We start from the raw sequence: 16,086 nt of genomic DNA, 5'->3' as shown, positions 1-16,086 counted from the left end.
ATATATATATATATATAGCTGCTGTTAGATAGTAACAGTACCGATTTTCTAAAAGGTTGAACTCACTGATCCTTCAAAGAGGCATGTGAACATGACTGGACATGCCTGGAAAATATTGCTACAGTAATATAACTCAGAACACAGGGGGAAAAAAAAGGTTGGAAAATGTATTAAATCCACAACTCTTCTCCCCTCCCCTCCCCTCCCCTCCCCCCCCCCCCCCCCACAGTGCCGTGCTCGGCAGGTCACTTCTCCAGGACGGGCCTGGTGCCTTGTTACCCGTGTCCCAGGGACTACTACCAGCCTGAGCACGGCCGCTCATACTGCCTCTCCTGTCCCTTCTACGGCACCACCACGGTCACCGGGGCAACCGCCATACAGCACTGCTCCAGTGGGTCACACACACACACACACACACACACACAGTCATACATGTACACACTCAACATGCGCTGTACTGTGTAACTGTGTGTTGATGTAGATATGTATACACACACACACACACAGTCATATACATGTACACACTCAACATGCGCTGTACTGTGTAACTGTGTGTTGATGTAGATATGTATACACACACACACACAGTCATATACATGTACACACTCAACATGCGCTGTACTGTGTAACTGTGTGTTGATGTAGATATGTATACACACACACACACAGTCATACATGTACACACTCAACATGCGCTGTACTGTGTAACTGTGTATTGATGTAGATATGTATACACACACACACACAGTCATATACATGTACACACTCAACCTGCGCTGTACTGTGTAACTGTGTATTGATGTAGATATGTATACACACACACACACAGTCATATACATGTACACACTCAACCTGCGCTGTACTGTGTAACTGTGTATTGATGTAGATATGTATACACACACACACACAGTCATATACATGTACACACTCAACATACGGTATACTGTGTAACTGTGTAACTGTGTATTTATGTAGATATGTATGCACACACACACGCATACACAAAGAGCACTTATGTAAACGCGCACGTACACACACACATACACTCCCACACACACACACTACTGTGACTGGAAAATGAATTATTAGGAGGGATGAGAGGAAAATGGAAATATGAGTTTGATGGAGCTGCTGGGGAATGGAAACCCAGTGTGATGACCTAAGTGTGAGAGCTAACAGTGAGTGGTGGACGTGGCCAAGTCTGGAGAGAATAACCATACTAATACCACTGCAGTGACAATATGGCTTCTGTTTTAAACAGTGTAAAGTGCTTCTATCTGATTTATTTTCCCTCCCCTCTCTCTCCCTTTCTCTGACTCCCTTTCTCGCGCAACCTTTCACTTTCTTCATCACTTGTTCTCCTCCTCTCTCTCCTTCTCTCTCTCTCCCTCCCTCCTTCTCTCTCTCCCTCTCTCCTTCTCTCTCTCTCTCCCTCCCTCCCTCCTTCTCTCTCTCCCTCTCTCTCCCTCCCTCCTTCTCTCTCTCCTTCTCTCCTTCTCTCTCTCCCTCTCTCCTCTCTCTCTCTCCTCCCTCCTTCCCACCACCTCTCCTCCCTCTGTCCTCAGGTTTCGGCTCCAGTTTCCTCCCCAAGGAGGAGAGCGTAACCTCAGCTCCCGAGATCGTGGTCATAGAGGACTATCAGGCCAGCAGCCAGGTCAGGCAGACGTGTGTGTGTGTGCGCACACTGTGTGTATACTGTGTGTGTGTGTGTGTGTGTGTGTGTACACTGTGTGTGTATACTGTGTGTGTGTGTGTGCACACTGTGTGTGTGTGTTTTCATGTGTGAGTAAACCTAACATCTCATTGGCTGTTTAGGTGTTCCATGAGTGTTTCCTGAACCCGTGCCAGAACAAGGGCACCTGTGAGGAGGTGGGAGCAGGGTATGTGTGCACCTGCCTGCCCGGCTTCACAGGTAAACACCTGCCTGGCCTGGAGGGTTTACCTGGGACCTCAGACCCACTATTTAGTTCTCACCCAGTAGCCAGTACAGACTCTGTTCTAGACCCAGTAGCCAGTACAGACTCTGCTCTAGACCCAGTAGCCAGTACAGACTCTGTTCTAGACCCAGTAGCCAGTACAGACTCTGTTCTAGACCCAGTAGCCAGTACAGACTCTGTTCTAGACCCAGTAGCCAGTACAGACTCTTTTGTAGTTTCGTGCCATACTAGTAAGAGTCATGTGTTTGTCAGTAGGCTGTATTGTTTCTCAGTATGGCCCCTAACCCTAACCCCATGTTTGATGGGACATAACCCCTCCTTGTTCGTCTGAAGGAGCCAAGTGCGAGACGGACGTAGACGAGTGTGACTCCGCCCCCTGTCAGAACGGAGGGGGCTGCAAAGACGGGATGGGAGACTTTCTCTGTCAGTGCAAGCCTGGATTTATAGGTAATGGATGTTACATACGCACACACACGAGCATGCACGCAGACACACACACACATACACTGTTCCTCTGTCTCAGGTTTGGTGTGTGAGGTGGAGATCAACGAGTGTAGCTCCTCCCCCTGTCTGAACGAAGGGGTGTGTGTGGACGAGGTCAACCAGTTCACCTGCAGCTGTACTGACGGGTACACAGGTGAGCCAGTGCACCCGCACCTGCTGCTCTGCCATTGGCCAGAATTATCCTCTCCCACCTTACTGCTATGTTATTGGCCAGAATGAACACTGCCATAGTCTAATCTGCTAGGGACAGGAAGTAACAGTCCTATCAGAGTCCACAAGCGATTTTAAATCCATGTCCAAGTGATTTCAACATTGAGGAATTCACATAAAGCTTATCAATAAAGTTGGGTGGATTGGACGGTGTTCTAGGTGATCTGGTTCTAGGTGTTCTGGGTGTGACGAAACGTGTTCCGTTCCAGGTTCGCGCTGTGAGCTCGACATCGACGAGTGTGTGTCGGGTCCGTGTCTGAACGGGGGCGTGTGCGAGGACCTGACGGGCAGCTTCTCCTGCATCTGCACCCAGGGCTTCTCGGGGGAGCGCTGCGAGGTCAACGTGGACGAGTGCAACAGCACCCCCTGCCTGAACGGAGGCTCGTGCAAAGACTCCGTCAACGACTTCAGGTGAAGGGAGAGAGACTTGCGGTAAACAGCTGTGTAGTGGAAGTGGATTGGAGTTCATCGCTGCATTCGAGGGTAATTGTAAATGAGCAATGTGTTTGTGAGCATGCTCACAGGGAAAGTACGAGTTAGTAGCGTGTCGTGTATATTATATGTATATTTAGTCTTTTTCCAGAGCGACTTACAGTAAGTACAGGGACAATCCCCCCCGAAGCAAGTAGGATGAAGTGCCTTACCCAAGGACACAACGTCATTTGACACTGGCAACCTTCTGATTAATAGCCCGATTCCCTAACCGCTCAGCCATCTGACGCCATCTGTCTCCGTGGTAACGTCCCAGGTGCCAGTGCGTGGAGGGCTACAGGGGCCGGCTGTGTGAGGTGAACGTGGACGAGTGTGACCCCAACCCCTGTGTGAACGGGGCCAGCTGTGTGGACGGACTGGGAGCCTACGCCTGCAAGTGCCAGCCTGGGTTCAACGGAACCAGGTGTGAGACAGGTACAGAGAGAAGCAGGTGCAGAGAGGGAGACAGGTGCAGAGAGGGAGACAGGTGCAGAGAGGGAGACAGGTGCAGAGAGGGAGACAGGTGCAAAGAGGGAGACAGGTGCAGAGAGGGAGACAGGTGCAGAGAGGGAGACAGGTGCAGAGAGGGAGACAGGTGCAAAGAGGGAGACAGGTGCAAAGAGGGAGACAGGTGCAGAGAGGGAGACAGGTACAGAGAGGGAGACAGGTGCAGAGAGGGAGACAGGTGCAGAGAGGGAGACAGGTACAGAGAGGGAGACAGGTGCAGAGAGGGAGACAGGTACAGAGAGGGAGACAGGTGAAGAGAGGGAGACAGGTGCAGAGAGGGAGACAGGTACAGAGAGGGAGACAGGTACAGAGAGAAGCAGGTGCAGAGAGGGAGATAGGTGCATGTGTAAATAAAGAGGGAGAGAGAGGTACAGAGGGGCACATGTACATAGAGGCAGAAAGAGGGAAGAAGAGAAGGGAAGGGGAGGATGAAGACGGTAGTGAGGAAGGAATGGATATCTCTCATGAACCCTTAATCTTCCCCTCCTCATCCAACGTCGTTAGAAATGTCGTCCGCGTTCAACCTGGATTTCGAGGTGTCGGGTATCCACGGTTACGTGATGATGGACGGCGTGATGCCGGCGCTGACCGAGATCACGTGCACGTTCTGGATGCGGTCATCGGACAGCACCAACTACGGCACGCCCATCTCCTACGCCGTCGAGGCCAGCGACAACGCCTTCCTGCTCATCGACTACAACGGGTCAGTCTCCACCAACGGTCTAGCAGTCGCCACCTGGGCTGCGCTCCGAGCCGCAGCCCCCCTCGTTCATATTCTGTCGCCCCTCCTTCCTCCAGATGGGTTCTGTATGTGAACGGGAAGGAGCGGATCACCGACTGCCCGGCGGTGAACACGGGCCACTGGTACCACATCGGGGTGTCGTGGAGGAGCTGGGACGGAGACTGGAGGGTGTTCATCAACGGGAAGCTGTCGGACGGAGGCAAAGGCCTGTCGGTGGGCACCACCATCCCAGGTGTAGTGATATCCCCTGGCTGCTGCTGGAGGGAGGGAGGGAGGGAGGGAGGGAGGGAGGGAGGGGAGGGGAGGGGAGGGGAGGGGAGGGGAGGGGAGGGGAGGGGAGGGGAGGGGAGGGGAGGGGAGGGGAGGGGAGGGGAGGGAGGGGTGTCACAATAGATAGATACATGCATAAACATGTAAAGAAAAAAGGGTGATTGTGGGTAGTGATTAACCTCTGACCCCTGACCTTTTTCCCCAGGCGGAGGGGCGCTGGTACTGGGTCAAGACCAGGACCAGCGAGGCGAGGGCTTCAACCCCGTGGAGTCCTTCGTGGGCTCCATCAGCCAGCTCAACATCTGGGACAGGGTCCTCACTCCACAGCAGGTGAATCCACCTGTTGGACCTTCACTCTGCACTTTGCTATTCCTGACAGATGAACTGTTCTTCGATATCATTCCTGACAGATGACACCTACTGTACTTTGAGAAGTGTGATTTAGCAACACGCCATCCTCACAACCACGTGACCATAGATCTGGGCGTTGATTGGTTGTCGTGTCCCTCTGTCCCCAGGTCAAGGTTCTGGCCAGCAGCTGCCCTGTGTCCCATGTGACCCACCGAGGCAACGTCCTGGCCTGGCCGGACTTCCTGTCCGGGGTGGTGGGCAGGGTCAAGGTCAACCGCGACAGCATCTTCTGTGCTGGTGAGCAGATCCGCCCAGCGTCATGACATCATCATGACCATCTGTTCATCTGCCTGCAATGACTTGTCAACTCTTTCCTCCTACACCTTCTGTTCTCCTTGAACAACGTGTTTTGATTTTAAAATTACAGAAGTACATTGTGTAAAGACAATATTTTAAGACAGAGGTCTTCAACCCTAGTCCTCAGGGACCCCCCCTGCCCTAGATGTTTTAGATGTTTCCCTGCTCCAACACACATGATTCAAGTGAATGGTCGTTAACAGGCTTCTGCATAACTAGATAACGACCCATTGATTTGAATCAGGTGCATTGGAGCAGGGAAACATCTAAAGCGTGCAGGACAGGGGGTCCCTGAGGACTAGGGTTGAAGACCTCTGTTTTAAGATATTGCTTATAGGAGGACAGAGACTGAATCTATGTTCATGTTTGGTGTTAGACTGCCCCCTGCTGGAGAACCCAGAGGGACACCTGCGTGCCTCCAGCCAAGCAGTGAGCCCGGGCTCCCAGGTGCAGCTGTCCTGCCATCCCGGCTTCTACCTGGTGGGGGAGCCATTGCTGCAGTGCCAGAACAAAGGAGACTGGAGCCACCCCCTGCCGCGCTGTGATCGTAGGTGTTGAATGTGTGGCACACACACACACATACACAGATATACGGTATACACACAAGGTCACACACACACACATACACCTACATACCCACACACACACACACACAGAGATATACTGTATACACACATGGTCACACACCTACATACCCACACACATCCTCCCACACACACACACAGATACACTGTATACACACATGGTCACACACACACACACACATCATGCCCCACCCAGTGGTTCCCCGTCTCACGACCTCTCTCAAGCACAAACCATCACTCAGGCATCATCCTCAGCCTTCTCATGGTCGTACCTCTGACCCCACTGACCTCTAACCCCTGACCCCCTGTGTGCTGGGCAGGCGTGACCTGCGGGCCCCCACTCCCCCTGGAGCACGGCCTGTACCAGGGCTCCGACTTCCAGGCGGGCAGCTCGGTGGTCTACCAGTGCCATCCAGGGTTCTACCTGCTGGGCGATGCCAAGATGCCCTGCGGGAACAGTGGAAAGTGGGGGGGCAACCCGCCAGCCTGCCTGGGTGAGACTGCCCACTCGGCGTCTGGCCACTCTGGACATCTGCAGTGGCCATCTGCAGTACACGTCGTTCAGTGTGGAAGATCGTTCAATATTGATGTTATCCATGGTTGATGGTTGATGGTTTTGGTGTGTGTGTGTGCATATGTGTGGTGTGCGTGTGTGTGCATATGTGTGGTGTGCGTGCATGTGTGTGTGTGTGCGTGCATGTGTGTGTGTGTGTGTGCGTGCATGTGTGTGTGTGTTTAGATGTGGATGAGTGTGCTCTAGGATCGGACTGTGATGAACATGCCAGCTGTCAGAATACAGACGGCTCATACATCTGTACCTGTATACACCCTTACAGTGGAGATGGAAAGAACTGCACAGGTTAAACACACACACACTCGATTACATATTTAGAATGTCCTTCCAACATTGTGCACACTTCATTGTGTGTTTTTCTCTGCGTGTGTCTCAGAACCAGTCAAGTGTCAGAACCCAGGTTACCCGGAGTTTGGCCACAGGAACGGCAATAACTTCCTGATGGGAAGTGATGTCACATTCTCCTGCGAGGTGGGCTATGAGCTGATTGGCTCTGCTCACTTAAAGTGTCTGGAAACAGGAAGCTGGAATGGGGACTTCCCGTACTGCAGAGGTGAGGAGAATAACCTGGGGGTATGTCTAGTCCTCACCACCCACAGCAAACGTGCTTTTAAACCTGTAATGGGATTTAGTCAGTCATTTGAATGAGCAATGTCATGTTGTATTCTTCTGTTGTATATCTTACCACAGGAAATGAGTTTGCTTTCCCTTTAAAAATGAAAGGAGAAGAGAGTGCTTTTATTCTTAATATATTCATTCACAGAATGAACGATTGGCTTTGGATAACGAGCGATACAAGAAAGGAAGTTGTTTTGATCCTGGACGCTTTTGTGTTCTCATTACTATGCAAATAGACACTCACACTGCAGACACACACACGCACACACACGCAAACACTTGCCTGAAGGCTGATCTCAGCCTGACCAGCTGTCTCTTTGTCTGTGCTGGAACAGTGGGCTTGGGTCCATTGCACCGTCGGCAGACTGAGTGACAATGGCAACACCCAGCTCCACCCTGGCACCATGCCAACAGCTATCTGGGACGGTTCAACACAGACTTTGGGATGACTGCGGGACGATAACAATTTAAAATGCACACACCAGTGGTTCAACAGGTTAAACACAAGGCGGGTAAAACATACCACATTTAGCTCTAGCTAAAAATGTTATAAGCTATGAACAATTTATTCACATGACAAGCGCTGCTATGGATTTCATAGCACTGTTATGGATTACTTAAATAGTGTTGCAAATATACCTAGACCCATGTCTGAATGTCAAAATGCAAAAACACAAGAATTTACATTTTGGGACAGGTCAATTTCAGTTTGGGACAGTGAGGAAAAAAGTGAACTGCGAGTCCTGCCCCAGACACAGTCTGTTATGGGTAGTTTATGGGATTCATCACTCTTAAATATCCAGGCTGTTTTGTAGCTTGTTAAGTGACTGGACATATGGGCATCTGGCATCTCTGGTCGGTCACCTTGACATGTAGATGGGCGGGTTGACATTAGGATTGGGGGAAGGGAGGAGCGGGGGGAGAGAAGGGGGGGGGATTCAATCCCAAGGTGGCACCCATCCAGAGGCTGTCTCACCTGACCTGCCATCGCTAGTCTGGCTGTGCCAGTGGTGACATGTGGGTGTTGTGGACGTTTCTGCTCCCCGGCCTTAGAGCGAAGGAATTATGACTCACAAGGGACTGAGGTGTACTATTTGTTGGAGGTTTCCTTCTCAGAATCATGAGTCATGAGGTGTTCTGGTAGTGTTCTCCTTCATCCTGTGTTTCACGTTGTTCACTCTTAAGGCTGTCATGTCATACCATATTTCCGCATTTTTCTTTGAAGCCTTATCAGATCCTGTCATAGTTAGTCATTAAAGAGCCAAGCAGCTAACCTAGCCTGTGGTGTTGTTGTGCAGCGCTGTCCTGTGGAAGTCCCCCTGTCCCTGATAACGTCATCATGAAGGGGGTAAACTTCACGTTTGGAAGCAAGGTGACTTTCAGGTACCACTGTCGGCCATTTTACAAACGCCTGTCGTTTTGAACCTCGCTTTGTGTTCTCTGTGAGTCTACAAAGAGATGAACTGTTTATCAACAGTAACGCTGATGTGTGCACATTATATCTACACCCACAGAAGTAAACACAGTTGATACGTTGTATCCAGAGTGCGAATTATACAATGACAATCTGGGGGGGTCAACTTCTTCTCCGGTGTATCGACTCCCCCGACCTGTTGTTTTTACCTCTTTTGGGGGGGGGGGGGTTCAAGTCTTAATTAGGGGCGTCAGACCCCCCCCTAAACCCCCCCATCATTTGCACCCTGGTTGTATCTGTGCGGTCATCCTTCATTTCATTTGAACTTTTTGACCTCTAGTCTAAACCTGCCTGTTCTCTCCCCCTCCTCAGCTGTGTCAAGGGGTTTCTTCCTCAGGACTTCTATGAGTCCCAGTGCCTGGCCAGCCTCATCTGGAGCAGAGCGCCCCCTGTCTGCCAGGCCGTCACCTGCAGCAGCCCCCCATCGGTACAGCATGCAGACTACACTGTGAAGGGGAACACCTATCAGTCCACCGCCACATACACCTGTGCTGAGGGGTACAGGTAAGAGGTTGTGTGTGTTGTTTGTGTGTGTGTATATCTGTGTGTGTGTGTGTGTGTGTGTATAATGGACAGTGTTGGTTTGAAGACTGCAGGGATCCGGGGAGGTGGTGTGCGAGGCGTCAGGGGAGTGGAGTCGCCCCACCCCTCGCTGTGACAGCGTGCACTGTGGCGACCCCCCCGCCCTTAGAGACGCCGTAACCAAGGGGGACAGCCACGCCCTTGGTGACAAGGTGCACTATGTCTGCAAAGAAGGGTAGATATTTAATTTACATGATTTGTTTTCATTGTTAAGTCTCTATTTGTAACACAGGTATGTTTTAGGTTTAATCAGCTAGGTTGCTTGTTAGCCAGCCACTTTTCATAGTCATTTAAAAGTGTACCATCAGCAGTAGCCTAAAACACACGTTTGTCCTGTCGCCATTTTTGTTTCCTCACTTCCTTTATAAATGGCCTTTTAATTGGTCCTGTGTCCCTGCCAGATACACTCTCATTGGTCCTGTGTCACTGCCAGATACACTCTCATTGGTCCTGTGTCCCTGCCAGATACACTCTCATTGGTCCTGTGTCCCTGCCAGATACACTCTCATTGGTCCAGAAACCACAGAGTGCCTCCCGAGTGGTCGGTGGAGCCTTAGCTCCGCCCAGTGTGTCCCACGCTCCTGTGGGGACCCTCCCACTATCGACCACGCCCTGGCCATGGCCAGCCACAAGCTCTACAACGACAAGGCTATCTATTACTGCAACGACGGCTACACCGCCAGCAACAACTCGGGACTGGTCTGCGACGCCCAGGGCGTGTGGGCGCCCCCCGGTGGCCAGGAGATGCCGCGCTGCATCGCCAACTTCTGCCAGCGTCCGCCGGACCTGCCGCACGCCATCCTGGACGCCGCCAACAAACCCAAATACGCCAGCAACACGGAGGTCAGTTACAAGTGCGAGGAGGGGTTCGTGCTCAACTCCACCTCCACGCTCAGGTGCATGATGGGAGGGGAGTGGGCGCCGTCGGCGTTCGACGTGGGCTGCGTGCCGGTGAGGTGTTCCAAGCCGGCGACCATCGAGAAGGGGGACGTGAGCGGGTCCAACTACAGTTTCGGGGCGATGGTGGCGTACAGCTGCGACAAGGGTTACCTGATCCGGGGGGAGAAGAGGAGGACGTGCGAGGCCAACGGGGAGTGGGGGGGCGTCCTGCCCACCTGCCAGCCCGTGTCCTGTTTCAGCCCCCCCATACTGAGGAACGGATTCATAAAGGTGAGTGGTACACACTCACACACCTGTATGGGACGACGTGATGCATCATTGCAATGTTGGGTGTAGGGAGGGATGGGTATAGCTTTTGACTGCGGATACAATTCCCCCCTGTATGTTGCTTTGGTTAGAATATGTGAATCTTTTTTTTTTGGTCTCATTCGTAAAGATTTATTTTCTTATCGTCTTTAGTTTTTTTTGTGTCAGTTGGTCTTTGTGTTTGGAGACAATGCTGCAGAATGTTTGTGATGTGTTTTCTAGGTTTTTAACTGACTACAAAACCTATCTGTGTTTCTCAGTCTCCTCCACAGACCAAAGGCAGTTTCGTTTTCAACAGCAAAGTGACCTACGACTGCAACCCTGGCTACCGCCTGATTGGCCGACCGGAGCGCACCTGTCAGGCCAACCGAGTGTGGTCCAACATCGAGCCGCCCACCTGTGTCCTCCTCACCTGCGACCCGCCCCCTACCATCGTAAACGGCCACTACCGCGGCTCCGCCTTCGAGGTGGGCAGGAAGGTGGAGTACGTCTGCGACGAGGGCTACGAGCTGGCGGGCGACTCCGTCTGGACGTGTCTGAAGTTCGGGAAGTGGGACAAGACGCGGCGTCCCCGCTGCTCGCCGGTCCAGTGTCCCGAGCCCCCGCTGGAGGAGAACCACCTGGTTCTGAGGAGCCTCGACTCGGACTCGGGCACCGTGGAGCTGTCCTGCGAGGAGGGCTACGTCCTCCACGGTGCGCGGACCCTCCGCTGCACCCCGTCCCGGGAGTGGAACGACACCTTCCCCGTCTGCAAGCAGGTGGTGTGCGGCTCCGCCCCCGAGGTGGCGTTCGGAGACCCCTCGGCGGCGCGGCTGTCGGCTCCGTCCTACTTCGGCACGGTGGTCACCTACTCGTGTATGGACGGCTTCACGCTCAGGGAAGATGGGTCGGTTACCTGCCTGGCCAATGGGCAGTGGAGTAGCCCTTACCCAGAATGCATCCCTGTCGAGTGTCCGCAGCCAGCGGAGATAGCTAACGGGATAGTGGACGTGCAGGGTCTCATGTACCTCAGTACGGCCCAGTACAGCTGCCGGCCTGGTTACTCGCTGGCGGGCAACACCACGGTCCTCTGTGGAGAAAGTGGCGTCTGGATTGGCGGGGTCCCCTCCTGTAGGCCAATCGAGTGCTCCGTTCCTAAAGAGATAGCCAATGGGAAAGTGGCTTACACCAAGCTGCAGTTCAGCCACGCCGTCACATATTCCTGTCGCCGCGGATACCGTCTCCAAGGCTCCGAGACTGTCAATTGCTTAGCCAATGGGATGTGGGATCAGGAGGCGCCTTCTTGCGTTCAGATCTACTGCTCTCCTCCCAAGCCAATCGAAAATGGCTTTGTGGAAGGGCTGGACCATAAGTTCGGCGTCACCATCTTCTACAGCTGTTTCCCGGGATTCTACTTAGTGGGTCAGAACCATCTGACCTGTGAGGAGTTTGGCTGGTCCAGTACCGTGCCGGTGTGTGTTCCTTCAGACTGTGGCCTCCCGCCTCACATAGACTTTGGTGACTATATCAGAGTGCTGGACCCACGTGCAGAGCTGTCCAGGCCAGACAGCACCAACCCCTCCACGACTCCAGGGGGCGCCACTGGCGCTGCCTCACCCATGGACATGAGTTTCCTCCACGGGACCGCGATCATGTACCGCTGCCATAAGGGCTACGACCTGTCCACGACCACCGTGCTGATGTGCCTGGAGGACGGAGGCTGGAATGGGACCGCCCCCCAGTGCGTCCCCGCAGAGTGTCAGACCCCCTCCGCGCCGGCCCACGGCTGGGCCAACGTGACCGACACGTCCCTGGGGAGTCTGGCCCGCTACGGGTGTGACGAGGGCTACGCCCTCAGAGGAGAAGCTGTGAGACGGTGCGTGTCGGGCCGGCAATGGAGCGACGACGTCCCCGTCTGCCGTCCCGTCTCCTGCGGCGACCCCGGAGGCCTCGATCACGGCTCGGTCCACGGGGACTCCTTCGTGTTCCTCAGTGTTCTGGTGTACGAGTGTCGCGTCGGATTCGTCCTCCAGGGCAGCGCCGTCAGGACGTGTCGGGCCGACACCAAGTGGGACGGGGGAAAGCCTTGGTGTGAACAAGTGTCCTGCGGTCCCCTCCTGGTGTCCGGCGACGTCACTGTGAAGGGACGCGAATACACCTACAACAAACAGTTGAAGCTGAGCTGTCGGCCCGGGTTCCTCCTACAGGGAGCCGCGGTCAGTGTGTGTCAGGCCGACGGCACCTGGAGTGAAGCCTCCCCTTCCTGCCGCCCGGCCCACTGCAGCAGACCACCCTCCATCCCAAATGGACTGATCCAAGGCTCCAACTTTGCCTATAAAGCGGAGGTGAGGTACGAGTGCGAGGAGGGGTACACTCTCATCGGCCCCGCCACACGGGTGTGTCAGGGTGACGGTCAGTGGGGTGGCCAGGGGCCCCGTTGCGACGCGGTGGCCTGCGACCCGCCACAGGACATCAGCCACGGCTACCTCAAGGGCTCCAGCTTCCGCTACGACGACGTGGTGGAGTACGTTTGTTTCGAGAGCTACAAGGTGGTGGGGGACCCGATCCTGCGCTGCTCTTCGCAGGGCCAGTGGGTCGGGACAGTGCCTGAGTGCCGGCCGTGCTTTTGCCCCGCCCTGGTGTTGAAATACGGGGTGGTGTTGGGACGGGATGCCGCGTGTGGCGACCGGGTGTTCTTCCGCTGCGACGAGGGCTACACCGTCCTCGGACCATCCCAGGCGGTGTGTGAGAAGGACGGGGTGTGGAACCCGGGCGTGCCCGTGTGCAGCCGGGGGAGGTGCACTTCTGCCCCGCCCGCTGTACCCAACGCTGTCCTGCAGGGCGGCAGTGCTAGCACGCCAGACACTGTCACTTACAGGTGCAGGCAAGGCTACCAGATGAAGGGGTCGCCCCACCTGAGTTGTGGCAGGGACGGGAGGTGGGGCGGGGCCAAGGTGAGCTGCGAGCCTGTGTCATGCGGGGTGCCTCCCCTTCTTGCACATGCTCAAGTGATGGGAGAGGACTTCACCTACCCCAGCAAGATACACTACAGGTAGGAAACAAAACACCCTCTGTTAAGATGCAACAGTGTATCTATCAATGTGTCATATGTATCTATTCTCCTATTTAAGGGTTTGAAAATAGTGGGGAATGTGCTAGCCTTTCACATCTGTCTGTGAAACTGTCCTTTTTTTCTGCCCTCCTTTTCTTACCTTAACTTCCACTGGCTTTTTCTCCTCCCTTCTCCTCCCTCCTCCTCCCTTCTCCTCTCTTCTCCACCCTTCTCCTCCCTTCTCCTCTCTTCTCCACCCTCCTCCTCCCTCCTCCTCCCACTCCCACCCTCCCCAGGTGTGAGGAGGGCTATGAGCGGACCACGCAGTCAGACTCTCTGAGCTGCCTGGAGGACGGCTCCTGGTCCAAACACAGCGTGAGGTGTCGCCCCTCCCCGTGCCCCCGGCCCTCCAACCTCACCTCCCACCTCCTGCTGACGGGCGAGGACCTCACCCCCGTGGGGGGCACCATCGCCCTCTCCTGCCCGCCCGGGTTCACCCTCCAAGGCCCTGGCTTGGCGGAGTGCCAGGTGGGAGAGCCGCAATATCTTGTTTTGACTACAGACTAACAGACTTCTGTTTGTTTATTTATTGATGTGCTAACCATGTATCGGCATATCTTATCAGCATATTGAATGATGCTGGTTCACTGATCTGTGTGCTGCTGCTGCAGGTGGGAGGAAGTTGGTCTCCTGCCCTGTCTTCTGTTTCCTGTGGCGTGGCGCTGTGCCAGAAACCACTTCCTCTAAAGAATGGTATTGCCGAGGGCGACGGTTACAGCTACGGAGATATTATCCTGTACTCATGTCTGCCAGGGTTTGACATGAAGGTAACCAGTTAATCAATACAGGCAACACAATTGAAAACAAAATTGAATGTATATTTTGAATAGTGGGGTAAAAGGTCCTGGCTTTCTATGGCCAATAGAGTGGCTTTCTACAGATTTATATTGAACGATACAATCATCTGATATATTAATATATGATGATATATGATTAGAGCATGTTTAATCTGTCCTCCACATAAAAGGCAGTCTCTCTCACTTCTTAAGAAATAAACAAAAATAAGTATGAAAATACCTAGCATTAGTTGCCTAATATGCTGTCTAATAAGTTTTACTGGAAAGATTTCTGTGCGGTTTCCTTCGAATGAGAGGGGGAGTCTGAAGTACCCGTTGAGGTAGCTGAGTCACCCTGCCTGTGTAGCACAGTGCTGAGTGGTGTTGAAATAATGGTTACTGGCTGCAGAGTCCGCTAAATGGAAGGGTTGGGGGATGTGTGTGTGTGTGTGTGTGTGTGTGTATGTGTGTGGGGGGAATGAATAACACACACAGAGGTTTCTCTGTTACAGGGAGATTCTGTGCAGACTTGCCAGGGAGACGGAGTATGGAGCGGAGCTCAGCCTGAGTGCGTTGGTAAGAGTGAGTGTGTGTGTGTGTGTGTGTGTGTGTGTGTCTGCATGCTTGTCAATGTGGGTGTGCGTACGTTTCTCAAAGTCTCGCATTCCACACATACTTTTCTCCCACTATCCCTTTAACTGACCCTCCCTCCCTTCCCCTCTCCCTCTCCCTCTCCCTCTCCCTCTCCCTCTCCCTCTCCCTCTCCCTCTCCCTCTCCCTCTCCCTCTCCCTCTCCCTCTCCCTCTCCCTCTCCCTCTCCCTCTCTCTCTCTCTCTCTCTCTCTCTCTCTCTCTCTCTCTCTCTCTCTCTCTCTCTCTCTCTCTCTCTTTCTCTTTCCTCCCGCCCATCCCGTCTTATCACTCTAGCGGTGTCCTGTGGCCCTCCTCCCCTAGTGGAGAACTCGGAATACCAGGCCTCAGGAGATATCTATCAACGGACCATAAGCTACACTTGCAACCCTGGCTTGCGACTGGCTGGCTCACAGAGCGTCACCTGTCTGGCCAATGGGACATGGAGCCTTCCTGTACCATCTTGTCAGGGTAGGGAGTCGATTTTTATAGGCCAACACACACAAATATAAAGTACACAAACGCTCCTTCTCCCTCAATCCCTCTCCCCTCCTTCTCCCTCCCTCTCTCACTTCCCCTTTCTCTCCCTCCCTCCTTCCTCTTCCTCCTTCTCCAGTCTATCTGGACTGCGAGGCCCCTAGGGCGATGCTAAATGGGAAGGTGCAGGACCACAACTTGACCACCGGGTATGCTGTAGAGTTCCACTGTGATAAAGGCTACAGCATAGAAGGAGACTCTCTGGTCTTGTGCACGGGAGACGGAACCTGGAGCTCACCTTTCCCCGTCTGCCGACGTAAGAACTTCAGTCACACCTCATCCAGCCTCTCCTCATCTCCCCTCAGATTTAGGGTCTTTCTCTTTCTATTTTTGTGACAGGTTTAGTCTTTGAAGACATTTGTATCCAGTTCTTTCTACCCTAAACTTGATTTGTTTACCGGAGAGGCCTTGTATGCAATGGCTGGGTGTGTGGAGGTTGGACAATCACAGCACACTCGTAGCTCTTTCCACACAGAAGGAGGGTCCGACAGGGAAGGCAGTGTCTTGCATCAAGCAGCTGTTTCAACACCTAACGATTAGCAAACGCTCAGGACACCAGACAGCAACAAGACCAAAGGTCTTCACGGTGGAACTCGGTCAGAAGATAATGAAGTAACTCCATCAGAAACTGTTCTGGATGAACCGTACTCCATTAACACTCATTCA

General features: G+C 53.5%; 1 protein-coding gene across 1 annotated transcript in view; it reads left to right on the top strand.

The window, feature by feature from the left end:
* svep1 (sushi, von Willebrand factor type A, EGF and pentraxin domain containing 1) overlaps positions 1-16,086 on the top strand; it is a 63,224-nt gene that overhangs the window by 41,590 nt on the left and 5,548 nt on the right. The window contains exons 19-43 of the mRNA XM_084691728.1: positions 230-391; positions 1,566-1,654; positions 1,816-1,912; positions 2,271-2,384; positions 2,461-2,574; positions 2,861-3,062; positions 3,400-3,557; positions 4,134-4,332; positions 4,428-4,603; positions 4,847-4,971; positions 5,160-5,289; positions 5,726-5,896; positions 6,254-6,427; positions 6,673-6,792; positions 6,884-7,060; positions 8,424-8,508; positions 8,912-9,103; positions 9,189-9,356; positions 9,679-10,351; positions 10,648-13,418; positions 13,715-13,946; positions 14,090-14,245; positions 14,767-14,830; positions 15,181-15,354; positions 15,500-15,676. Of these exons, the coding sequence (XP_084547854.1) occupies positions 230-391; positions 1,566-1,654; positions 1,816-1,912; positions 2,271-2,384; positions 2,461-2,574; positions 2,861-3,062; positions 3,400-3,557; positions 4,134-4,332; positions 4,428-4,603; positions 4,847-4,971; positions 5,160-5,289; positions 5,726-5,896; positions 6,254-6,427; positions 6,673-6,792; positions 6,884-7,060; positions 8,424-8,508; positions 8,912-9,103; positions 9,189-9,356; positions 9,679-10,351; positions 10,648-13,418; positions 13,715-13,946; positions 14,090-14,245; positions 14,767-14,830; positions 15,181-15,354; positions 15,500-15,676 (6,900 nt within the window). The remainder of the gene's footprint in view (positions 1-229; positions 392-1,565; positions 1,655-1,815; positions 1,913-2,270; positions 2,385-2,460; positions 2,575-2,860; positions 3,063-3,399; positions 3,558-4,133; positions 4,333-4,427; positions 4,604-4,846; positions 4,972-5,159; positions 5,290-5,725; positions 5,897-6,253; positions 6,428-6,672; positions 6,793-6,883; positions 7,061-8,423; positions 8,509-8,911; positions 9,104-9,188; positions 9,357-9,678; positions 10,352-10,647; positions 13,419-13,714; positions 13,947-14,089; positions 14,246-14,766; positions 14,831-15,180; positions 15,355-15,499; positions 15,677-16,086) is intronic.

Source organism: Hypomesus nipponensis, chromosome 25, assembly GCF_054491055.1.
Source record: "Hypomesus nipponensis isolate SF chromosome 25, ASM5449105v1, whole genome shotgun sequence".
NCBI classification, from domain to species: domain Eukaryota; kingdom Metazoa; phylum Chordata; class Actinopteri; order Osmeriformes; family Osmeridae; genus Hypomesus; species Hypomesus nipponensis.
This window is presented reverse-complemented; position numbering and strand designations above follow the sequence as displayed.